General features: G+C 35.9%; 1 protein-coding gene across 3 annotated transcripts in view; it reads right to left on the bottom strand.

Moving 5' to 3' along the window:
* LOC129224722 (uncharacterized) overlaps nt 1-27,017 on the bottom strand; it is a 140,251-nt gene that overhangs the window by 49,082 nt on the left and 64,152 nt on the right. For all 3 annotated transcript variants that reach the window (XM_054859269.1, XM_054859270.1, XM_054859271.1), the window contains exon 3: nt 10,356-12,008. In XM_054859269.1, the coding sequence (XP_054715244.1) occupies nt 10,356-12,008 (1,653 nt within the window). The remainder of the gene's footprint in view (nt 1-10,355; nt 12,009-27,017) is intronic.

Raw genomic sequence — 27,017 nt, 5'->3', positions numbered from 1 at the left:
TTTTTCGTGACGTCTGTACGTACGTATGTATGTATGTGCGTATGTACGTATGTGCGGATGTGTGTATGTGCGTATGTATGTCGCATAACTCAAGAACGGTATGTCCTAGAAAGTTGAAATTTTGTACGTAGACTCCTAGTGGGATCTAGTTGTGCACCTCCCCTTTTGGTTGCATTCAGATGTTCTTAAGGGGGTCTTTTGCCCCCTTTTGGGGGAAATCATTGATAATTTTGATGTAAACTCAAGTGGTGTTATAATTTGGCGAACACTTGGCGATATATCGCCAGTCTTTTGATCGCCAAGTTTTGTCGCTAACTTGGTGACAAATTTGGCGATTTTTTTTAAGTTTTAAATCTGGTTTCAATTTGGCCACTGTAGGAAATATTTACAGAGTAAACTATTAAATCACATTAAAATTACCAATAATGGGAAAATGACATGAAATTGGAGTAAAAGGAAGTCATGTGATTCACACATCAGCTCGTTTTATTATTCATTTGCAAACTTCTTACCATTTCAAACAGACTAAAAAACGTTTCATTACTCTATTAAAACGTTGTGAGCGGTTTTAGGTCGTGCACGCTGAATGATCTAAGCAAAAACAAAACTAAAGGTTTTTTCTCCTCCTTTTTTTTTGTGTGTGTGTGTGTGCGCGTGTGTTACATAGTTCATGAGTGCCTATGAATTTTTTTCTATTAAAAATAATTTTAAAGTAATACTTTTTTTTTTGTCATGTCGTGCATATTTAAAAAAATTGCGCATTGGATTGGAAAAACATTTTATACATTTTTAGAGCATGTTTAACATATATGAAAGAATTTTCTTGATGTTTAACGTGGTTGATAATAGGATATCAAATACGTAAGCAAATGAATGCAGACATTTATTAGGTTGATTATTGCGGTCATTTATCTAAAAACATTTCGAAACTATGTGCAAAATAAAAAGTGTTTGGGGTTTAAAACAAATACATCATTAATTTCGTTTTTAGTATTTTGACTAAAAACGAAACATGGGTTGGACATGTTTTTACAGTATAGGAAATTGTAAATAACCTATACTGTAAAAACATGTCCAACCCATTGAAGGTGGAGTGACTGCTGCCGATTCCCACTTTTGTTAAAGACGTGGTCCAGTTTTGAAACAGGTTCTTGAGAGTACTTGAGAGGTGACAGCAGTCCAGATGGCAAAACATAGCGTCTCTCGTATAGGAGCCATTCAAAACGTTTGCTGATTTCATCCGAATTAGTTTATAATTAAGCCAAAAATAACAAAATAAAGTTTCATTGGAAGTTTTATTATAAAATACTGTCGGTCCCGCTTAATCGAATATCGCTGGTTCCTAGGAATATTTGATTAACGGGGGACATTTTCTTTACCTTTTCTAAATTGACAACATTTGTCTTAAAATGTAATAACAATAAATCAATAGCTATATAAAGGAAATAATGTTATTGCAAACGAGTTTTTGAAATAAGCTAAATAAAAAACAAAGTTTAATGATTGGACAAGTACGCATGAAAATTATAAAAAGTAACTTACAACATGAGTTTTGCTTTAGCACCTTTTTTTAGTACATTATATTTTGGAAAATTCCATAATAAAGCATTGCTTGCTCAAGGTCTTTTGGAAACACTTTTCCTGGCTCCTTTTCTTCCCCTCCTCGTTTACCGCATCTTATATTTGATATTTATCATTTTATCATCGTCTAAAATGTGTATATTTATTTGTGTCATTTAACTTAATTATCTACTGCAATATTTTTTTTTTACAATGACATAAACAAAAGAATTTTGATTGAAGAGTCGAAACGTTCTGATGGAATATAAATGTATTTTTCGCCCATTGTCGGCGATAAATATGACTTTATATTTTAACGTCAATAATTGTTCTTACTCAACTTTTTATAATTGATTAAAAAAATTTCCCAGCAAAAATATTTACGTAAGCTGATTAATATTATTCGATTATCCGGGGAAATTATTCGATAAAGCGGGGATCTGTTACATTGCATCTATGGGGAAATATTCGGTTCCGGGAGGTTTTATTCGTATAAGCGGGGTATTCGTTTATCCGTTACTCGATTAAGCAGGGCTAACAGTATATTGTTCTTTCTTTATGAACCTTAATTTTGAAAACAAATATTCAATCTGTTCATTTTAATAACAGCTCATGCATCTTAACTATTTCACTTTGTTCCACATTCCCTTACTATGAAAGATGGAGAAAATCATAGACGCATGAAAAATGTTGCATCATTGCATGTCATTGTATATAAATATGCATACAATTTTTAATCAACCGATATTTAATAATGAATAATGCTTTGTTTAATCAAAATAATGCAAAGAGTAAGTTGTAAAATGTGTGATGTAATCATACGTAAAGTTAGAAAGAATAACAAAACTGCAAAAAAAAAAAATCTGTCATCAAAAGTTGGGGTGAGGCTATCGTAACATAAACTTAGAACATGATCCTTAAAATTTCATTCATTTTTACGAACTTTGTAAATTATTTCTTTTGTAAACTTTCATCTACTTGTTTACATGTTATAGTAACGTCGTATCGTACGCAGAAGATTACATTAATTTAATTTTTTTTTTTGTTAACAAATGATTTCATCATAGTTTCTTGTTGAAGGTGTGTTAGAAAAAAACATTTTGAAGAACATTTTTTCCGCCTATTAATTGGCAGTACTTGGACGTTATAAATAGTCGGCAAATTGGCCGATTAATAGGCACATCCCTAATGTATGATCATCCTGATTTCTCTGATATATCTTCACTCTACAGAGTCCTGATTTAGTGTCAAGTTTAATTAAAAAAATGTGAAATTTAAGTGAAATTTTTTGAATGTCGAATAATTTTTTGTAATTTCTATCTTGTATATGAAAAATTAATTTCGTGGAAACATGAACTTCGCTAATTTTGTCCTCGGTGATACACTGTGATAAATGGATTCAAAAATTTTCTATTGTGAACACTATTATTATTCATAATTTTTTTCACTTATTGTTAAAGTATAAAAGTTCAATTTCACAATTACAGAGTGTGTTACACATTTTTAAAAATTTTTGACAACAGTGTATAAAATGAATACAAACATCATTTACCCATTCTAAATATATTGCAAAATTTTAGAAAAAGATCGGACCTTTTTTTTGATTAAAATGAGGAGTGTTTTGTATAAACTATTTTAATACTCCATTTTGAACAATATTGAAACATATTTTTCAAATGGCTAACTAAAAAGAAATAAAATATTTCATTTTTTTAAAACGGGAAATTATTTTAAGTTTATTTGTCAAGTGAAACAGAATGAAAACTTTTTGACACTGTAAATAGCTTGCGTTGTAATGATTTAATCAGTTTTACAAAACTCTTTCGGTAATATTTTCTGTAGATTCTTTCTTTCACGGATTCTGAATTTTTCAGTCCGTTTTTTTTTTTTGCAAACCTATTTTATAATTATATACTTAAATATCTTTTAAAAGCATAAAAATGACTTTATTAATGTTCCTCCCTTTTCATAGTTTATTCAAGGTGTTTAAATAATGATTCGAAAGGGGGAAAATGGAATAAATCAGTTCATTAAACAAATAGTTTATGAAATCAAGATGAATTTTCGTGCGAACCTAAGAGGGATATTATTTTAAATACTGGAGTTGTTCCATATTAATAAACTCCTCAGTATCTTGAGCAAAGCAGATTCTTCTAACCAGATTGTCTTGCCGTCTAGACCCCTGTCAAACTGTGAATAGGAATGAGAGCCTTTTTCGGACCGCGTTTTCTCCCTCAGCATTCATTGTCTAACCTTAGTCCGTAAAAGCGGTGGACAAAACTTTGCGTGGTCAAAACTTTCCAGGACCGCATTGGACTAATATTACAAAAAAAAAAAAAAAAAAACTAATTTTTCATAATGAATTACTTGATTGCAAGTTAATTGTGCAAATTTTAAATAAATTTAAGTATAGCAAATTAATGAAGTAATAAATTGATATAAATTTAAAGATTAAATTAAGATTAATGTTCTATAGATAACTAACTGAAAAATTTTTGATGATTAAAAATTTTGTATTTCTTTTTAATGTTTTTCATCATTTATTCCTAATCCTATTTTAAAACTAGTTTTCCAAAATTTTCCCGTAAAATTCAGAGGCGATCCCCCCCCCCCCCAATTTGCTTTCCGCGGTGTTACTCATAATTCTCTCGCCTCTCCATTCGAGCGTAAAATTGAATGATCCAAAAATTTTCATTATTTTAGGTCATTTCAGGTTGCAAAAATTTTCTACTGGAAAAAATACTGGAAATAGTTTCCGCTGAATTCGGTCGCTACATAGGATTGAGCAATACAGAACGGTCGTTATACCGAAAGCAAATTAACATACACTGGTGTGCAAAAATTAAGGACGAGACGGTTCTTTCAATATATTTTTGTACAAAAGCTTTCCAAATCAACACATTTAATACTGTAAGATCCCCAATACTTATGGACATGTGTAATGTAAGCAACGCTTACTAAAAGAGAAATCAGAGGGATAAAAAGAAGCTTTATTGAAAAAGTAGCATGGAGCGCAATGTGACTGAAGGCCGAAACATCCCTGTGATGGGTGTCCAGCAAGAAACATCCGGTGTTTAGTAGGGGATATGATCTCTTCCGTCTGCTAGGCAGGTTTCACGGCGTCTGTCCATGCTGAGAATGAGGGTGTCAATGAGTTGTTGAGGCATTGCTGCCCATTCGTCTTGCAGCGCCAATCGAAGCTCCCGAATCGTTACTGGTGGTAAGGTACGAGCTGCCAAGCGTCTGCCTCGAAAATCCCATAAATGCTCGATGGGATTGAGATGATCGTGCCGGCCAATCCATACGTTCAATATCCTCACTCTCTAAGAGCTGTTCGGCAGCTACTGTGCGATGACATGGTGCATTGTCGTCCATGAAAAGGAACTGCGAACCCATAGTGCCTCTAAAAAGACGCACACATGGAAGAAGAATCTCGTTACAATAACGGGTCCCGTTGACTGAACCTGCGTCGAAGATGTGAAGGTCTGTACAACTACCAAGCATGATGCCTCCCCAAACCAGAACACCGCAACCTCCATACCTGTCCCTTTCAATGATGTTCGAGGGATGATTGCGGCTTCCCCGCTCTCTCCTGATGAGTATGCGATGAGAATCGCTACTCACACTGAATCTGCTCTCATCTGTAAAGAGTACTCGTCCCCATTCATTGTCCCTCCAATTCCGGTGTTCCCGGCACCACAGAGAACGCCTTCTCCGATGGGCAAGCGTTAGAGGTACACACCGTATAGGGCGTCGTGCAAACAGACCACCACCGTGCAGTCTTCTGGCCACGGTAAAACGCGATATCGGTCGTCCAGTCGCCTGTGTCGTGTGTCTAGCGATTTCTCCCGCTGTCTGTCGCCTGTTTCTTCTGGCCTGTAAGACAATATACCGGTCATCTGCGGGTGTGGTTCCTCGTGGACGACCACTACTGAAACCCCGGATAGCTGTTTCTGTAGTTTGAAATTGTCTCCAAAGTCGTGAAACGATGCTGTGAGCAATTCCGAGCTCTGCAGCCACACTTGTCACACTGCGGCCTTCCTCCAACTTCCCAATGATTCGACCTCGGGTAAAAGCATCCAGATGTCGTCTAACAGATTGATTATTCGCCATTTCTGTCTGAGGCAGCAACTCAGTGTGATTTTAACTGCTATACGGCGTGCAATCTCTTTGCCAGAAATACTGGTCTTACACCGACAACATGCTTTATACTACTCAGACATTCCCCCATTACGTCTGCCTGCATATCTGCGCATGTGCTACCGCACATCACCTTACTTAATCTCCTGATTGGTCTTTCTGTCCGCTCTGCTTCTTCGTTCAGCTGATATGCTAATTTTTCGACTTCGTCCTTAATTTTTGCACACCAGTGTTATATTGGTATAAAGTTGGGACTTTTACCACTAGTCGTTATAATGAAGTGATCTTTATAATGTGTGTTTGTTATAATGAGCGTCGATTGTACATGTAATTTAAAGATTTTTTTTCACATTAAAACTAAATAAATTTAATTTTAGGAAGTTTTATTTTAAATGCGAAAAGTAATACACGAACGAAGTTTTGTTTGTGCCAAGTTTTGTACGCACGGAATTTTGAATGCGCGAAGTTTTGTCTAGGTGAAGTTTTGACCATGTTAAGTTTTGACAGCACGAAGTTTTGTCCACGCGAAGTTTTGACCGCGCGAAGTTTTGTCCACGCGAAGTTTTGGCCGCGAAGTTTTGATCCATTACCGTAACTTAACTGATAAAACTGGTGTACGCTCATAACGTTACACCAGTTTTATCAGTTAAGTTACTCCATTGCTATGGAGGGAGATAACCGACGGAATAAGGTTATACAAAGTACAAAATGCTCCCACCGTATTTACAGAGTAAGGTTACAGCTTTTTTTTTTACAGTGCATGGATTGTTAATAAGGATGCACATAAAAGTTTCAATAAGTTACTTATTTTACGTAAATTTTTGAAAAGCTTATAAAGGCAATCTAAACAAATTTGAAATCAAATATAAAATATGTACTGTCAAAGCATTAAATTCACCACTGTCTTTTTCTTCTGTGCACTTATTTTACACAAGAATATTAACAGATTTGCATTTTGTACCGTTTGAAGTAATAAAAGTAGGAATGAAAAAGCTTACGCTTTTTTTTTCTTTAATTTTCCACTCTGCTATTAAACCGTATCTAACTGTGTCGCTTAACCAGCTATTAGAAATGTGCTTGAAGTTTATTCTTGAAAGAAATCAATGTTAAGAGTATTAAAAAGAAAGAAAGAAAGAAAGAAAAAAGTCAAAGTCAAGGGGTTAACGGAATTAAAAAAAAAAAAAAGGTTTGGGAAGCTCTGACACCCATATCTTTGCGTACTATGTGGGAGACTTAAATATTTCAGGAAAACAAAAACTTTAACGCTAATTACTTACTTTACTGTTTATATTTTTCAGCTTGATAATTTCGTAAAAATAACCTTACATTTTTGAAAATATGTATAAAAAAAAATCATTTTTTTTTTGAAGAAGATTAAATTTTAGGCCAAGTGTGGGGCACCTAAATGTTTTTTTAATTTGAATAAATGTTTTTGTGGTGCATGTAGGGAATAGAAGCAACGTTTTATCAACAAAAATTTTGAGTTTCTAAAAAAAATTTTAATTTTAATTTGGCCTAGCATTACAAGTACTTGTTCACACTTTCAGACAGAAGTCGGCACTGAGTGCATTTCTTCAAATTATAAGTATGAAAGTTTTTTTTTTTTTTAACGTAAAAGGAAAAAAAAAATATAAGAGAGTGTGCGACTTGAAAAATGAACTTTGGTTTAGATTGATAATGTAGCTCATCAGAAGACTAAGAAAAATATCCGTTATCATACTCTCATACACTGTAATGCTCGTATTTATTGTAAGTTCTCCAGAACAGTTCAATTTCATCCTCTTCTATAACATTTTCAGTAGCGTCTTTTTATTTGGTGAATACTGTGAAAGCGCTTTGATTTTCGTGATTTTCGCGTACCCGCTGTAATCACGAAAATTTAATCCTCGCTAAAATATTTTTGTTTTTCAATTAGTATAAAATTCACAAAATTTTCAACTCGCGAAATCACCGATATCTTTATTTTCACTTTTTAATAAATAATTTTTGCTTTTAATAAAATTTTAATAAATTAAAATAAATGCTTTTTTTAGTATAAATACTGGTGAAATATGAAAATTACGATGGCAAACAAACTAATGGCGTCAAACAGATAGAACGTATGACGTCAAAATCAAATGCCTGAAGTCAGCGCGTATTTTTATGAGTCTTATTTCTCATTGCATCCGCTGATGTACTTGTGTAAAATTTTTGCCAGTCAAAGTCGTTTGATCCTTGATTTTTTTTTTATTTTTTTAAGTTTATTGAAAAGTAGTTTCCAGAAATCGTTACAAACTACTATTTTTGGTAGTTAACTACTCACTTCACTACTTCCAACCACTGATATATATATATATATATATATATATATATATATATATATACATTTTCTACACGCTTCTGACAAAATAACTCCTCTATTCATGCATGTGCTCGTGAGAGATGATAAATGCATACACCTAATTCATTTCAAACCACCGGAGATCTCCCCCTCTCCTCCCCTCCCGCACACACCACCACAACCACCATAAATTGCTGCACGCTTACGGTGAAACGGCTCAACGCGTTTGAGAGCCTTTAACAAATAAATCAACTTTAAAATATATGAAATTATTTTCTTAGCGAAAACAAATGCCTAATAAAATAAAATCATCGAACAACTGTATGCTTTAAAACTCATTTCTCAATACTTGCTGTCATTTCAACCGGTCGTTTTGGCAAGTCTTTCATAAAACATTCGATTTATTTCTGAAACACCGTCAGTTTCAAATACTTCTTATTATTTTCCGCATTTGCGCAGTAACACATCGAAAAGGATTTTCTAAAAAGACGTATTGTTCTACGGATTGCGCTGAAACACCTCCAGAGCGTTTAGCAACGGTTCTGACTGAATAATATTTCTATCAGAGACAACTAAATTTCCTGATGAATTTGTTGACTAATAAGTGGTACTTGATGCATATAAAGTATACCGGGCTCTGTCTATTCATTTTCAATTTTCAATTGAAACTTGAAATCGAGAGCCGTTTGCTTGACTTTGGCTTTTCTAAAATTCTACTTGAATACAGTGAAACTTCTATGAGCGACAACCTCCATTAACGAGCACTTTTCTGAGACGCCAAATTTCCCCCGTATATGACTAATGTTAAAATACCTCTGGGAAAGACCATTAAAACCTCTCACAATGACCGGCAAATCGTCAACCTCAACATTCAAAAATACCGAAATTTTTGTTAGAGAAAACTCAAAAAGAGAGAGACAACGAAAGAAATGCAACAGAAAATAAAGTTCATATGGACGCAGAACAGTTTTCTCATATTAACAAAGGTGGAAAGAAACCAGAATAAGAGATTGAAATCTATTCTCCAGTGGGTCCAAACGTGTTTCTTACTTGCTCTCTCTGCTTGGAACCTCGTTAAAGTCACAAAAAGGAGGGCGTTGTTTTTCGGATTGTAGGGAAGTTAAGGTGGCACATGCAAACCTCAAATCAAGTGTGCACCTTTCATTGAGATAGGTTGATAAGAATAGAACTTTGTTAAAAGGTTGTTTCTTGGAGTTTCTTGGTTGCTTACGGGAGATCAGAGTGGACAAAATCTATTTTTAGTGCCTTTGAAAGCTCAAGAGTTGATTTCAGTGAATTTGCATTCTGCTTTTCATTACCATACCATACATCGCAGTCAGAATTTCCAAAAACCGAGCAATCTCACGCTCGAGAAACGTGCAGAAGTCTTGAACTTATTTAAGAAAAGAAAATCAAAAAGGAAATTAAAGGAAATTAGCCAGTAAAAGAAAAAAAAAAAGCTGTCAGCACAACAAACTCTAACAGAAATAGATAATCTTATCTTGCACTAATAATAAGGACACATTATTAATTTATTTTTGCAGCGGAAAACTAAACTAGAAACTAAAGTTGTTTTAGGAAAAACAAAGAATCTGAAGCAGGCGAATTTTAAAGCTATTAGTTTGAAATAGAAAAATCATGTAAAAAGTATATTTTGCATTTAAAATTGAAAAAAAAAGTTTCTTTATTTAAATACATTCTTATGATAATGTTCTTGGTTAATACACTGCAGGAAGAAGGTAAATAACAACTATAGGGCTACATTTGCATGTTCGAAAATGACCTCCAAGAGCGACTAACCTCCATTAACGACCACTTTTTTCAGGAACGGAGAGAGTAGTTGCTCCAGAGAAGTTTCACTGTACCTTGAATAACCTTTCTGGACCTACCTACCCAATCTTAAATTGCATAGATCAGTTTGAGTACATTCGAGTTTGGCACCAAGAAGGATAAACAATAAAATTTTCACCCAGAAATGATTATCAAAATTATTTTAACCCATTCCTTTTGTCTCTTTCACTGGGAGATTTTTGTCCCATGTGAGAAGGACTTTAATTCTGTTGCTTTGAAGTTAAACTGGGCAAATATTTCTGAAATTTCTTGCATTATATCGAAATAACTAAGAATGTTATACAGATGACGCTGGATTTTACGAACTGTTTGTGACAAGGAAAAATGTTCATAAAATGGAGAGCTCATAAAATCGAATATTCAATAAAATATTTTTGGGACTGGTAAAGTGTCCGTAAAATCGTGAGTGCGTAAATTAAAGGTTAGTAAAATCCAGTGTCAATTGCATCAATTTTATCTTTTCCAAAATCTTTTGAAGACTTACCTTTATATGGAAAGCGAGTATTGACTTCAGGCTGTAGGGCTGGCGTGTGAGACACGAAAGACGTAGTGGTTACCACAGATGGTAAATCTTCTGAAGCTTTTACTGTCATTGACTTAGAAGCTCGTTGTATTTCGAACTGAGTGGTTGTTTCTCGAAAGGAAGGAAATAGAAGAGGAGTAATTTGTTTGATTTCTGGTTTGTAGTCCCTTGTAATCTCATCGTCTGGATGAGTATAACCACTTTTATCACTGTACCAAGTAGCAGTGGTAAATAAATCAGAGTTAGGGCTGTAAATTTCGTGCGAAGGTTTAGGAAAAAGTACTTCTGAATCAACATCTACTATTTTGTCACTCATATGGGAGCTATGAGAAGCAGTTTGGTTAGGACTTAATGTCCAAACACGAGTATTTGGCAGCGTCACTAGGTCAGGATCTGCATTTTTTGCGTCAAACATTTTTGTTGTTAAAGTTTCATCGTTGTCAAAATTCTTTCTTGTATCAAATATAGGAGTTGTTGATACAATCTTTGGAAAGTTTCTGATTGGTCTGTCTTCCGTTAAATTTGTAACACTTTCATTTGGCTTCGTCTGCTTCACTTTATCATTTTTATTCAAATAATTTTGTTGCGCTGATTCATCTTTATCAGCCACTGAACCTTCAACCACAATCACATTTTCCGAAGTTTGAGCTGTGGTAGTTTGGAAGAAAAGCGGAGTGGTGCTAATCACATCGGGCACAGTTTTGACCAATGTCGATGTCTTAGGGACATCTTCAGTTACACGGTCGGTTGGCTTTGGTGCTTTCGCACTGCTCCATATGGATGGAAATGGTGATGAAGGTGAACTCGAAGCCCAAAATGGAAACTTATCTCTCACTCTTGATAGCACACTACTTGTAGGAACGATAGATGAGCGTTTACATTTTTCATCACCGAAAATGCAATCAGAGCTCTCAGTGGTTGATTCATTATGCGTTGAGTTCTCCGTAGTTTCTAAATTTGTAGAATCTTTCAAAGTAATTTTTACATCAGTAGAAAGAAAAAATGATTTGTCACTAAACTTTGGAATTCCAGTTCGAGATTCAAACATCGGAAAAACACCGGGGGTTACTTTCTTATCATTGTCAGTATTGGCAGACACGGTTAAGTCCCTATCAGAATCAACAGTGGCTTCTTTGCTTGTATCTACATCTAAAGGCACTTCTGTCACTTTCAAAGTTCTATGTCTATTATTTGTAACAGTTGTCACATACGTTGAAGTAGTATCGTCAATAAACAAAGGTGTTTTCTCAGTAACAGAACCCTCAGCCGTGGTATGGAATGCAAATGCTGTTGTTTCAAGCTCTGATTCATTTTCCATTCGATTCACCAAAATCTCCCTTTTCGAACTTTGATCTACTGTATTTTCTGGACTAGCATCGTTTGCAAATTTGTTAACTTCTAGTCGATCAAATTCCGAAAGGTTCGATTCGGCATTCTGATAGTTTCTGCGATTTTCAACGAATTGCATTTCAGTTGGATTAATGCTTTCTTCTGCTTCGTCATCATCAGGCGACCGTGAATATTCCGAAGACGCATTGGCAGCCACTGCGTTCAAGCTTTTTTTCTCTTCCTCTTCTTCTTCCGCATCATTGTTATTATTTTCCCACTGTGTTTCTGAAACAAGATAAAATAACCAAATAAGAAAAAAATTAATTTGAATTTTGTCATCTTGAATTCAAATTATGTTTTTCGCAATCACGAGTCTGTGTTTGTATGTGTGTGTGTGGGGGGGGGTATGTGTATGTGTGTCGGCATGTGTGTTTGTGTCTGTGTGCAGTCATGAGTGTGTGGGTAGTTGTGTGTATGAGTGTTTGTGTGCGTGGGGGCGGGGTATGTGTATGTGTGTGTAAGCATATGTGTTTGTGTCTGTGTGCAGGCATGAATGTGTGGGCAGTTGTGTGTATGTGTAGGTGTATGTGTTTGTGCGTGTATTTGTGTAGGGGTATGTGTGTATGGTGGTGTTTGTGTATAGGTGTGTATGTGTTTGTGTGTGCGTGTGTGTTGGTGCGCGTTTGTATGCGTGTGTCATGGGTGCAAGACCTTCCGTCTCAGGACGGATTTCCGTCTTGACAAAATTTCCGAGACGGAGGTCGGGACGGAAAGAAATTCAATGACTTTCTTTTAATTTTTAATGAAAAAAGAAAAATTGAGTGTTTGAAAAATATGCTTTAATATTACTGGACCGTTCCATAACCACGAATTTACATCGACATTCTCTCGGTTTTCCGCCATGTGCTTGTTTCGTTTGCAACGTGCTTTTGGAGGAGTGGCTTTTCGGCTCGCGCCGTTTGACTTTTTTTAGGTGTAGCTTTGTTATTTCCAACTCACTGCATTGCAGGCCGATTAGTTGCTCGCTATTCTCCCTGATTTTTCGAAGCAATCGGCTCTAATTGAAAATTTAGCCTTTTCTCATGCTATTTTCGATCATCCTTTCGTTTTTTTCATTTGTGTGTGGTTTTTTTTTTTTTTTTTTGCAAACTTTACACGCATAAATGAAAATTATGTACGCTCTTAAAATGTCTTAAGAGTTGAATCTGCATCACCGTTTGAGAGTGATTGCTGACAAGATGAAATATTTTCGCCTCAGCAAAGGGCGTCCACATACCAGGTAAAACAGAAACTATCAAGGATTTTGAAGATTTTAATGAAAATGGAAATTTTGGAAATAATCGGGGGGGGGGGGGGGGGTATTTCAAGCTGGTTGGAAACACCGATGGGCAAACCGTTCCTGCATTTTTGACAAAGACTTGAGGTATCACTAAATTCTAATGTCATTGAATCGAACACTCGCTAGAATGGAAATATGGGTGTGGGGGGGGGGGGGAGAGAGAAAGGAAAGGAGAAAAATAACGGTAGCGCACGAGTTTGCGAAAAAACGCTGCTCTTGCAAAGAGGGTAATCTGTGCGCAAATTAACCCACCATACTGAGGTCTTAAAACGTTGATATCTTGGACAATCTAAGGAGGGGGGGGGGGGGTGTTACTCACGGGTTACAGTATAAAATATCGAAAAACTTAATTGAAAATATTTTTGAAGCTAGGAGTGGTTTGATGTTTCTCCACTGCAAACTCTTAAAAATTTAAAAGTCAAAAAGTTTTAGGCTGTCTCTAATGATGTAAAAGTGGGTTTTAAAAAAGAATCGAAGACTGGAGTCTTAAAAACACTAATTTAGGCAATCTTTGGTGAATTTATGAGAGATGGTTTTGGTGTTCTAACATGAAAATGTTTTGTAGCTGATGTATTAAAAACTGTTTGAGGCTATACTTAAATGACTTAAGTTAAAGGGCGTTTGCGACCCTCTCCCGAAAAGGGTTTGTAATTGAAGTCTTAAATCTTTTAGGCTGTCTTTGGCAATGTCAAGAGGGAGGGAGGGGGCTCTCTTTAGGCGAAATTCCGAAACTGGAGTCTTAAAAGCGCAACTTTGGACCGTCTTGGGGTTCGGAGTTCTCCTTTTCCAAAAAATATTCAAAGCTGAAGCATTCAGAACTCAGTTTTAGGTAATCTTTGGAAGACTTAAGAAAAGGGAATTCGAAGGCTTTCTCTCAATACGTTTTAGAATTTAAATTCTTAAATCTTCGGTGATGAAAAGGGAAAACCGCAAATTTAAGTAAAATTTAGTGAACTTAGAGGAAAGAGTTCGGGGGGGGGGGGGAGGGAGGGGTCTCTCTCCCCGAAGTATTGAAATGCTATTTTGGCTATTTTTGAGTGAGTTAAGGGTTAGGGAATTCAGGGGTCTTTCTCGAAACATTTTCGAAATTGAAGTCTTAAAACTTTGGGTTGTCTTTGGCGATGTGTGGAAGGGAGGTGCTCTCTCAATAGAAAAATAAATCTTAAAGAAAAACTTACACTGCGTTTAGTAAACACAATGAAAGGGAGGCGGGGTATTCCGCACCTCCAGCCCGAAATATTTTAGTTTCTGAAATTTTAAGAGCTTTGTTTTGGGTTATCTTTGGATGACTTAAGGGGGAAGAGTGTAGGAAGATTTTTTCAAAAAGTTTCCAAAATTAAAGTATTAAAATTTTTAGGCTATCATAAGTCATGTTTATAGGTAAGAGGAGTACTATTTCTACAAAACAATTTAGAAACTGAAGCCTTAAAAATTGAAATTTTGGACATTTGTGGTGAACTCAGAGGAAGGGGTTCGGGAGTTCTCCGAAAATTCTTTGATGCTGAAATATATAAAGCGCCACTTTTGGCTATATTTGAGTGCCTTAAGAGGGATGTGATCCGGGAACCCTGCCTGGAGTTAGGATTCAGTTCCCCTATTTCTTTTTTTAATTAATGAATGTTGGAAAGGTTACCTTGTTTAAAAAAATATATCTACTTCACTGAAGCGATTTTTTATTGCTAATTTCAACACCTGCTATCTTATAAAAGAATTCTTTTTCAAATGAAGACTGTGGGGGAAAGGTGACAGTTCATTATCATTAGTGGGCCTTACCCTTCCCCCACCTTTCCTCTTTTCTAGTTTGTTGGCGCTACCTTGGGTAGACTTTTGAATCAGAACTGATTTATGTTGCAAAAGTGAAAATCTTATGTCCTAAGCAATTTTATTGCTACAACAAAAATGTTTAGGATCGGCAAAAAACTAATGGTGGTGTGCTGCAAAGGCTTTTACCCCTTACATTATCCAACATCGTCTAAAATTGCGTTTTTGAAACTTCAATTTCGAAATATTGCCGAAGGAGGGTTCCTGAACTCCATCCCTTCAATAGTGCATTCAAAAAGCGTATAAACGTTATGAAATTTAAATTACAATTTCGTTTTTAAATCTTCGATTTTGGGAAAGCCCATAGCGTCCCCTTCCCCCCCTCTTTCTTTAATATTTTTTTGAAGGTTGCCCAATATTGTGATTTTGGGACTATCAGTTTGAAATAATTGATGTAAGAGTCCCTGAACTCCTCCTTTCCCTGAACTTTACCAAAATGGCCTACCACAGCGCTTTTTGGACTTCAATTTGAAAAAATTTCTGGGAGAGAGCTCCCAGACCCCCCCCCCCTTATTGCCGGATTTTAGAATTTTTGGACTTATGATGTCAAAACACTTAAATATTACAATTTTAAGGCTTAAAATTTAAATCAAACAGATTGCAAAACTGACATTGTTAAAATCTGCAACATTTATACATACAAATTTTTCCTTAAGCCCGCATGCGGGCGGTGGGGGGGGGGGGCTGAAAATATTTTCCGTCTTGAACACATCACCAAACTTGCACCCATGGCGTGTGTGTGTAGGATATGGACGCAACCTGGAGACGGTTTTCGCTAGAGGAGCAGCATCGTGAGGCCGGCCGACGCGACGGGTGGTGCTGGCAGAGGGTGGCGCCGCGCCGGTGGGAAAAATGATAGCACGCCAAAAGCAGTCAAATGAAAGCAATAAGGAATCGTGATTGCTTAAAAAAAAAAAAAACTTACGAACCGATGTTATAAAGCATTCACTGAGAAAACTTTCACAACTCACAGTACCACATAAAATCCGCTTTATATAGACTTTTTTTTTATAACAATCTTAAATTTCTTCATTTAAGATACAAACAGAAGAATCATGCATGCGAAGAAATTTTGTATATTTACACTGCTAATAATAATAATTCTTGACAGTGTTGAGCTATTTATATGAGTCAACTTAACAATGCAATACAAATACAAATGTGACGACCAGCAACAGGCTCTTGGCCCAGCTAGGCTGGTCGTAGTCAATTTATTAGTCCCCAATGAAGATTAATGGCCCTCTTAAAGCTGTCCACCCTTTGCTCATTACCACCTCTTCCAATAGGCTGTAGTGCCTACAACCCTACTAAAGTAGTAGTTTTTCCTTATTTCCAGGTTAGCCTGAGATTTGAATATCTTAAAACAATGAACCCTCGTCCTGCTTTCGGTGCAAAAATTTAATCCATTAACATCATTCATTTTGATAAATTTAAACAACTGAATCATGTCCCCTCTGGCCCTCCTTTGCTCCAAGCTATACATATTAAGCCTATTAAGTCTGGTATCATAATCTAAATCTGAAAGTCCCCTTACTAGTCTAGTTACAATTCTTTGAACCCTTTCCAATACACAAATAACTAAATAACTTTCCTCAGATAAGGCGACCAAAACTGCACAGCATACTCCAAATAGGGTCTTGCTAAACTCGTATATAAAGGCTGAAGAACCTTCTTAGATTTGTTTGAAATAGATCTATTGATAAACCCAAGCATTCTGTTGGCTTTGTTACTTGCAATGCTGCACTGCTGACCAAACTTGAAGTCCTGATCCATTAAGACACCCGGAGATCAATAACATTTTCTGTCTGACTAATGATTGAACCCTGTAAACGATAACTCGTACGCTTACCTCCATGACCCAAGTGTAGCACTCGATATTCCTCCACATTAATGAAACGATAGTCTCTCTCTTGGAAAAAAATCGCATTATCCCTGTTTCTTATCAGAAGAGAAAACAGCCTAGTGAAATTAAACCTCTGAAATACATCAACACTTGCCATTCAAAAAATTAAAACTTTGAAAGGCAACAGCTCCTTATTAGTGTGTCCATAAAAAAACTACGAGGTTTTTTGGGCAAAATATTTTCATTCAATGATAAAATTAGGTTATTGTCTTATATGTGTGCTAATTATGGTAAAAGGTTTAATTTATCAAGATTTTTACTGTATGTGGTATGAACAAAATAGTATTCAACGTCTTCCCATGTCCTGACGAGAACGTCTTGGAGGGATGTTTGCCACTTAGTGATTATTCTTGGACTGAGATAGCTCACAACATTAATTTTGTCATTGTAAACATTGTTCTTGACATATCTCCTGAAAAACGTCCATTGGAGTCAGACCCGGACTTCTTAGAGGCTAAAAGTAGGCCCTGTCCGTTCGATCCACTTTATGACGAATCGGATATCTAATGCTTCTCGTACATGCAAACTGAAGTAAGATGGTGCTTCATTTTGCTGAAAGTATACAGGACCCTTCTCCGCCTCGATATCAATCAACTGAGAGAAAACATACCCTGGGGTGCCCCGAACTTAAATTTTTGGTTTGGCGGAAATTCTCAATTTGCCGAATGGAACTCCAAATTTTGCCGAATGATGGTAATTTTGCCGAATAGATCTCCAAATTGTTCCGAATGATGATAATTTTTTCGAATCTTTAGACAAAATTTGCCGAATAAGGAAATTTTTGGAAGGTCACAATGACCTCCTGTGACTTCCCATCAGAGTGCCCCTGAGCATGCCCCTCTAAGTAGCCAGTCAACATCACCATTTATGTGCTCACAAAATTTGATAAGCTACTAATTTCTTCAAAGTTAACTCATATAACCTAACTCACACTTTTAATTCAATATGATTTTCTAAAACTCCGTAGTTCTTTTACGGATATCCTGTATTTGCGCTCAAGATCCGATATCACCGAGGTCGTTAAAAATGCCTATTCTGCCGTGCTAAGCACAGATGTGGTATCTGCACATTTTATCAAAATTGAGTTATTGTCACCAGGAGGTCGTTAGTAATTTAATTTACCTAAATGTCAAGTTTTTTGGCGATTTGTGAACGCGAAATCTATACATATCTATCTATCTATCTTCTATACATCTATCATATAATAAAATAAGATGTTTGTGTGTGTGTGTGTGTGTGTGTGTTTGTGGCGCGCATCCCAGGAAAACGGTAAGGCCTAGAAAGATGAAATTTGGTATACAGGTGCAGTTTTTGCTGAAAAAGTGCACCTCGGGCTTCGATTTTTGATATTTTTATTAGAAAAAAAGTTATTTAATGTTTTATGCGTTTTTTTGCACTTTTTAGTACTTTTTACCTCACAGACCCCGAACCAATTGCACTACACAAATATTTTTTGTACTATAATGTAGGAAATTTAGTTTTAAATATGATGATTGAAAAAATTTTGAAGATAGAGCAATTTTTGTATTTTTTATTGATTTTTGAAAAAACCTTTATTTTACATTTTTTTTCTGGGTTTAGTTTTTTTCGAAACCCATCCTGCGACAAGTATTGAACCCTCAATTCTAAAATTTTAGTTGGTAATAGTAAAAACATTCCGCCCTCTTCAGAAGAAGAAAGTTTTGAAAAATACGCGATAGTTTTTTTTTTACAATTTTTTTAACTGCAGAACACAACGCGCGCTGTTCGCTTGCCGGCTGAGTTCCGAGTTTACCTCATCACGTGATCCAACTGAAATCGTTTGCCTTCTCTTCACCTTTCTTTCTTTTTTTTTTTTTTTTTTTTGCAAGCGCTACTTTTTTGAACACTACGGGGAACAAAGAGCTTTTATTTTTGAGGGCTATTTTGATTAAATAAATAAAGTCCGCGATTTTTTGCATGATCTTCGTTTCTGTTACGAATTGGCGGTTAGGTTAGGTAGATACAGAGATAGATAGAGGTTGAGTGGACAAAAAATGTTTTTGTTTTCGAATTAATACTTATATAAATAAAAAAAGATTGTACTGTCAGGAGGTTGATATGCGCAGATCGTATAGATTGATAGATAGACAAATATAGAGTTCGATATAGCAGATGGACAGCAAGAAAGAGGCATGTCCGTCATTTAAGGAATTTCAACGGGGTGTCAGTGCCCCCCTCCCCACACAAACCATGACTTTGAAAAAAACAATGCTTTCACATAAAAGTGGAAGTGCTTTTTGTTATTTTTCGACAAAATTTGCATGAAGAGTATGTCGTACCCCCTCCTTTAAAAATATTCCAAACGACGGAACTGGAGATAGATCTAGAAAATATTTTATTCAAACTACTAATGATATACATAGATATAGTTTGATTGATACCGCCACGAAATTTGTTTAAGCAGCCACCGAAGGCGGCAACATCGGTGTAAAAAGGCGAATGATAATATTGAGAAAAAAGAGAAAAACGTTGATTAATACCGTCGCTAAATTGTCTAAGCAGCCGCCGAAGGCGGCAACTCTGGCGCAAAAAGGCGAATGGCGTAAAAAGGCGAACCAGCTGGTCGCCGCAGGCGGCTAGTATAATAATAAAACAAGATGTTTGTGTGTGTGTGTGTGTGTGTGTGTGTTTGTGGCGCGCATCCTGGGAAAACGGTAAGGCCTAGAAAGATAAAATTTGGTACACAGGTGCAGTTTTTGCTGAAAATGTGCACCTCGGGCTTCGATTTTTGATATTTTAGTTAGAAAAAAAGTTATTTAATGTTTTATGTTATTTTTAGCACTTTTTAGTACTCTTGACCTCACAGATCCCGAACCAATCGCGCCAGACGGATATTTTTTATACTATTGTGTAGGAAATTTAATTTTAAATATGATGAATGAAAAAATTTTGAAGATAGAGCAATTTTTGTATTTTTTACAGATTTTTGAAAAAACCTTTATTTTACATTTTTTTCTGGGTTTAGTTTTTTTTCGAAACCCATCCTGCGACAAGTATTGAACCCTCAACTCTAAAATTTTTGTTGGTAATAGTAAAAACATTCCGCCCCTTTCAGAAGAAAAAAGTTTTGAAAAATACGCAATACTTTTTTTTTTTACAATTTTTTTAATGGCAGAACGCAACGCGAGCTGTTCGCTTGCCGGCTGATTCCGAGCTTACCTCATCACGTGATCCAACTGAAATCGTTTGCCTCCTCTTCACCTTTTTTTTTTTTTTTTTTTGCAAGCGCTACTTTTTGAACACTACGGGGAACATAGAGCCTTTATTTTTGAGGGCTACTTTGATTAAATAAATAAAGCCCGCGATTTTTTGCATGATCTTCGTTTCTGTTACGAATTGGCGGTTAGGTTAGGTAGATACAGAGATAGATAGTGGTTGAGTGGACAAAAAATGTTTTTTTCGAGTTAATACTTACATAAATAAAAAAAAGATTGTACTGTCAGGGGGTAGATATGCGCAGATCGTATTGATTGATAGACAGACAAATATAGAGTTCGATATAGCAGATGGACAGCAAGAAAGAGGCATGCCCATCATTTAAGGAATTTCAACGGGGTGTCAGTGCCCCCCCCCCCCCCCCCCCCCCCACACACACACCATGACTTTGAAAAAACAATGCTTTCACATAAAAGTGGAAGTGCTTTTTGTTATTTTTCGACAAAATTTGCATGAAGAATACGTCGTTTGTGTCTCCCCCTCCTTTAAAAATATTCCAAACGACGGAACTGGAGATAGGTCTAGAAAATATTTTATTCAAACTACTAATGATATACATAGATATAGATTGATTGATACCGCCACGAAATTTGTTTAAGCAGCCGCCGAAGGCGGCAACATCGGTGTAAAAAGGCGAAGGATAATATTGAGAAAAAAGAGAAAAACATTGATTAATACAGGCGCTAAATTGTCTAAGCAGCAGCCGAAGGCGGCAACTCTGGTGCAAAAAGGCGAATGGCGTAAAAAGGCGGACCAGCTGGTCGCCGCAGGCGGCTAGTACATATAATAAAACAAGATGTTTGTGTGTGTGTGTGTGTTTGTGGCGCGCATCCTGGGAAAACGGTAAGGCCTAGAAAGATGAAATTTGGTACACAGGTGCAGTTTTTGCTGAAAATGTGCACCTCGGGCTTCGATTTTTGATATTTTAATTAGAAAAAAAGTTATTTAATGTTTTATGTTATTTTTAGCATTTTTTAGTACTTTTGACCTCACAGATCCCGAACCAATTGCGTCAGACGGATATTTTTTGTACTATTGTGTAGGAAATTTAATTTTAAATATGATGAATGAAAAAATTTTGAAGATAGAGAAATTTTTGTATTTTTTATAGATTTTTGAAAAAACCTTTATTTTACATTTTTTTCTGGGTTGAGTTTTTTTCAAAACCCACCCTGCGACAAGTATTGAACCCTCAATTCTAAAATTTTAGTTGGTAATAGTAAAAACATTCCGTCCCCTTCAGAAGAAAAAAGTTTTGAAAAATACGCAATAGTTTTTTTTTTTACAATTTTTTTTAATGGCAGAACACAACGCGAGCTGTTCACTTGCCGGCTGAGTTCCGAGCTTACCTCATCACGTGATCCAACTGAAATCGTTTGCCTTCTCTTCACCTTTTTTTTTTTTTTTTTGCAAGCGCTACTTTTTGAACACTACGGGGAACATAGAGCCTTTATTTTTGAGGGCTATTTTGATTAAATAAAGCCCGCGATTTTTTGCATGATCTTCGTTTCTGTTACTAATTGGCGGTTAGATTAGGTAGATACAGAGATAGATAGAGGTTGAGTGGACAAAAAATGTTTTTGTTTTTGAATTAATACTTATATAAATAAAAAAAGATTGTATTGTCAGGAGGTAGACATGCGCAGATCGTATAGATTGATAGGTAGACAAATATAGAGTTCGATATAGCAGATGGACAGCAAGAAAGAGGCATGCCCGTCATTTAAGGAATTTCAACGCAGGGGCGGATCTAGAGGGGGGCCATGGGGGCCATGGCCCCTCCCAAAGCCTTGTGATTGTAGGAATTTTCTTGTACGAATCTTCTCTCCCTTTCTAAAATATGTATAAATATAGTTAAAAATCGAATTTTTAGAGCCTCAAAGACAAAATATTTCCAGGAAGGAAGGATTCTAAGCACCTTCACACTTCCTTAAACGTAAGCAAACATTACCTAAAGGTGCATTTTTAGGCTGGACAGCTGAAGAGTTAGAAGGGCACCCCTCCTCTTCTAACTTCTCAATGTATAATAACAGAATATTTTGGTTTCTAAGCTTTATTTTCAAAAAGTATTTTGGGACCAGCGCTTGAAACCTGACCTTTCTCCGTACATCATCAAAAATAGACAAAATGCGTTTTTAGTTTCCTAATTTTCAAAAATTACTCGGAAATTTAAATTTTGAAACAGTTACGAGGGAGATTCCTAAATCCACCCCCTCACCTAATGCTCGTTACCCCGAAAACTGAGTTTTTAAAACTTCATTTTAATAAAATTTCTGGGGAGTTATCAGTGTCCAATTTCCCAATAGGCAGAGTAGACAGTTACCTAGGGCGGCAAACTTCTCAGGGGTGGCAAATTTGCTATTATAATACATATTTGAATTAAATTGTTATTTTTGAAAGTAAAATATTAGCATTCTTTCATTTTCCACAGAGACAATCTTTTCTTGTCCCTTTAATAGTGATTACTTTCACACATCTTATGAAAGTCAAATGTTTTTCAATCATGGTATTTGCCGAATCGTCAACAAAATTTGCCGAATAAAAAATTTTTTGGGAGATCACTGTAATCATTTCATCGGGGCGCCTCAGAATGTGAAACGCGATCATTTCTTCATAAGTTTGACAGTTTAAATCTGGGGAACACTTTTTTACGTTTTTTTGAGTCAAGGATATTTTGCTTCTTTTAGGGGGGGAGGGGGCGGCAGATTTCAAATTTGCCTAGGGGCGGCATGAAACTCAATTCGACCCTGGGGAGTTAGTTCAAAAATTTCGGATGGCCCCTCCCAAAACAATCGGTTGGATCCGCCACTTTTCAACGGGACGTCAGTGCCCCTCCCCCCACACACACCATGACTTTGAAAAAACAATGCTTTCACAAAAAAGTGGAAGTGCTTTTTGTTATTTTTTGATAAAATTTGCATGAAGAGTACGTCGCTTGTGTCTCCCCTCCTCTGAAAATATTCCAAACGACGGAACTGGAGATAGATCTAGAAAATATTTTATTCAAACTACTAACGATATACATAGATATAGATTGATTGATAACGCCACGAAATTTGTTTAAGCAGCCGCCGAAGGCGGCAACATCGGTGTAAAAAGGTGAATGATAATATTGAGAAAAAAGAGAAAAACGTTGATTAATACCGTTGCTAAATTGTCTAAGCAACCGCCGAAGGCGGCAACTCTGGCGCAAAAAGGCGAATGGCGTAAAAAGGCGGACCAGCTGGTCGCCGCAGGCGGCTAGTACATATAATAAAATAAGATGTTTGTGTGTGTGTGTGTGTGTGTGTTTGTGGCGCGGCATCCCAGGAAAACGGTAAGGCCTAGAAAGATGAAATTTGGTATACTGGTGCAGTTTTTGCTGAAAAAGTGCACCTCGGGCTTCGATTTTTGATATTTTTATTAGAAAAAAAGTTATTTAATGTTTTATGCGTTTTTTTTGCACTTTTTAGTACTTTTTACCTCACAGACCCCAAACCAATCGCACCACACAAATATTTTTTGTACTATAATGTAGGAAATTTAGTTTTAAATATGATGATTGAAAAAATTTTGAAGATATTGTAATTTTTGTATTTTTTATAAATTTTTTAAAAAACCTTTATTTTGCATTTTTTTCTGGGTTTAGTTTTTTTCGAAACCCATCCTGCAAAAAGTATTGAACTCTCGATTCCAAAATTTAAGTTGGTAATAGTAAAAACATTCCGCCCCCTTCAGAAGAAAAAAGTTTTTAAAACACGCAAAAGTTTTTTTTTTACAATTTTTTAAATGCAGAACGCAACGCGACCTGCAAGCATTGCCGGCTGAGTTCCGCACTTCCTCATCACGTGACCTAACTGAAATCGTTTGCTTTCTCTTCACTTTTTTTTTCCCTTTAACTTTCAGAGATTTCATACCTTTATTTTTCCAACTTTTTTTTCTGGACGTTTTGCTATATTTATTTTTGGTCAAATATTTGTGCGCATTTTAATTCAATAAAAGCGGTGTTTTTTTTTTTTTTTAATCGATTGCAAGCGTTGCTTCTTGCACACTACGGAGAACACATGGCCTTTTTTTTGCGTGCAGTTTTAAGTAAATAATTAAAGCCCGCGGTTTTTTGCATGATTTTTGTAGGGATTGGTGGTTAGGTTTGGTAGATAGAGAGATGATATTAAGTGGGCAAAAAAAATTTTTTTTTACAAAGAAAAGGATTGTTAATTTCTATCAGAGATAGATATGCATGGATCGTATAGATAGATAGATAGATAGAGAGAAAGAAGGGTGGACAAATATAGAGGTGGATACAGTAGATAGACAGTAAGAAATAGAGGAACTTCAACGGGGGATCAATAGCCGCCCCCCCCCCCACACACACACACAAACACATACCATGACTTTGAAAAAACAATGCTTTCACATAAAAGTTGAAGTGCTTTTTGTTATTTTCCGACAAAATTTGCATGAAGAGTATGCCCTTTGTGCCTCCCCCCCCCCTTTAAAAATATTTCAAAGGACATATATTTGGAGATAGATCTAGAAAATACTTTATTCAACACAAAATTTATTTAAGCAGCCGCCGATGGTGGCAACCTTGGCGTAAAAAGGCGAATGATAATATTGATGTATAAAGAAAAAGATTGATTAATACCATCGACAAAATTTTTTATGCAGCCGCCGAAGAAGCCAACATTGGCGTAAAAAGGCGAATGATAATATTGATACATAAAGAAAAACATTAATTAATACCGTCGCTAAATTGTCTAAGCAGCCGCCGAAGGCGGCAACCCTGGCGCAAAATGGCGAATTGCGTAAAAAGGCGGACCAGCTGGTCGCCGCAGGCGGCTAGTAATAAAATAAGATGTTTGTTTGTGTGTGTGTGTGTGTGTTTGTGGCGCGCATCCCAGGAAAACGGTAAGGCCTAGAAAGATGAAATTTGGTATACTGGTGCAGTTTTTGCTGAAAAAGTGCACCTCGAGCTTCGATTTTTGACATTTTTATTAGAAAAAAAGTTATTTAATGTTTTATGCGTTTTTTTTGCACTTTTTAGTACTTTTTACCTCACAGACCCCAAACCAATCGCACCACACAAATATTTTTTGTACTATAATGTAGGAAATTTAGTTTTAAATATGATGATTGAAAAAATTTTGAAGATATTGTAATTTTTGTATTTTTTATAAATTTTTTAAAAAACCTTTATTTTGCATTTTTTTCTGGGTTTAGTTTTTTTCGAAACCCATCCTGCAAAAAGTATTGAACTCTCGATTCCAAAATTTAAGTTGGTAATAGTAAAAACATTCCGCCCCCTTCAGAAGAAAAAAGTTTTTAAAAACACGCAAAAGTTTTTTTTTTTACAATTTTTTAAATGCAGAACGCAACGCGACCTGCAAGCATTGCCGGCTGAGTTCCGCACTTCCTCATCACGTGACCTAACTGAAATCGTTTGCTTTCTCTTCACTTTTTTTTTTCCTTTAACTTTCAGAGATTTCATACCTTTATTTTTCCAACTTTTTTTTCTGGACGTTTTGCTATATTTATTTTTGGTCAAATATTTGTGCGCATTTTAATTCAATAAAAGCGGTGTTTTTTTTTTTTTTTTAATCGATTGCAAGCGTTGCTTCTTGCACACTACGGAGAACACATGGCCTTTTTTTTTGCGTGCAGTTTTAAGTAAATAATTAAAGCCCGCGGTTTTTTGCATGATTTTTGTAGGGATTGGTGGTTAGGTTTGGTAGATAGAGAGATGATATTAAGTGGGCAAAAAAAAATTTTTTTTACAAAGAAAAGGATTGTTAATTTCTATCAGAGATAGATATGCATGGATCGTATAGATAGATAGATAGATAGAGAGAAAGAAGGGTGGACAAATATAGAGGTGGATACAGTAGATAGACAGTAAGAAATAGAGGAACTTCAACGGGGGATCAATAGCCGCCCCCCCCCCCCCCCACACACAAACACATACCATGACTTTGAAAAAACAATGCTTTCACATAAAAGTTGAAGTGCTTTTTGTTATTTTCCGACAAAATTTGCATGAAGAGTATGCCCTTTGTGCCTCCCCCCCCCCCCTTTAAAAATATTTCAAAGGACATATAACTGGAGATAGATCTAGAAAATACTTTATTCAACACAAAATTTATTTAAGCAGCCGCCGATGGTGGCAACCTTGGCGTAAAAAGGCGAATGATTATATTGATGTATAAAGAAAAAGATTGATTAATACCATCGACAAAATTTTTTATGCAGCCGCCGAAGAAGCCAACATTGGCGTAAAAAGGCGAATGATAATATTGATACATAAAGAAAAACATTGATTAATACCGTCGCTAAATTGTCTAAGCAGCCGCCGAAGGCGGCAACCCTGGCGCAAAATGGCGAATTGCGTAAAAAGGCGGACCAGCTGGTCGCCGCAGGCGGCTAGTAATAAAATAAGATGTTTGTTTGTGTGTGTGTGTGTGTGTGTTTGTGGCGCGCATTCCAGGAAAACGGTAAGGCCTAGAAAGATGAAATTTGGTATACTGGTGCAGTTTTTGCTGAAAAAGTGCACCTCGAGCTTCGATTTTTGACATTTTTATTAGAAAAAAAGTTATTTAATGTTTTATGCGTTTTTTTTGCACTTTTTAGTACTTTTTACCTCACAGACCCCGAACCAATCGCACCACACAAATATTTTTTGTACTATAATGTAGGAAATTTAGTTTTAAATATGATGATTGAAAAAATTTTGAAGATATTGCAATTTTTGTATTTTTTATAATTTTTTTTAAAAACCTTTATTTTGCATTTTTTTCTGGGTTTAGTTTTTTTTTGAAACCCATCCTGCAAAACGTATTGAGCTCTCGATTCCAAGATTTTAGTTGGTAATAGTAAAAACATTCCGCCCCCTTCAGAAGAAAAAAGTTTTTAAAAATACGCAAAAGTTTTTTTTTTTTTTACAATTTTTTAAATGCAGAACGCGCCGCGACCTGTAAGCATTGCCGGCTGAGTTCCGCACTTCCTCATCACGTGACCT

This window comes from Uloborus diversus, chromosome 6 (assembly GCF_026930045.1).
Source record: "Uloborus diversus isolate 005 chromosome 6, Udiv.v.3.1, whole genome shotgun sequence".
Classification (NCBI taxonomy): Eukaryota; Metazoa; Arthropoda; class Arachnida; order Araneae; family Uloboridae; genus Uloborus; species Uloborus diversus.
Note: the sequence above shows the minus strand (reverse complement) of the source record. Positions and strands in the feature narration are given on the sequence as shown.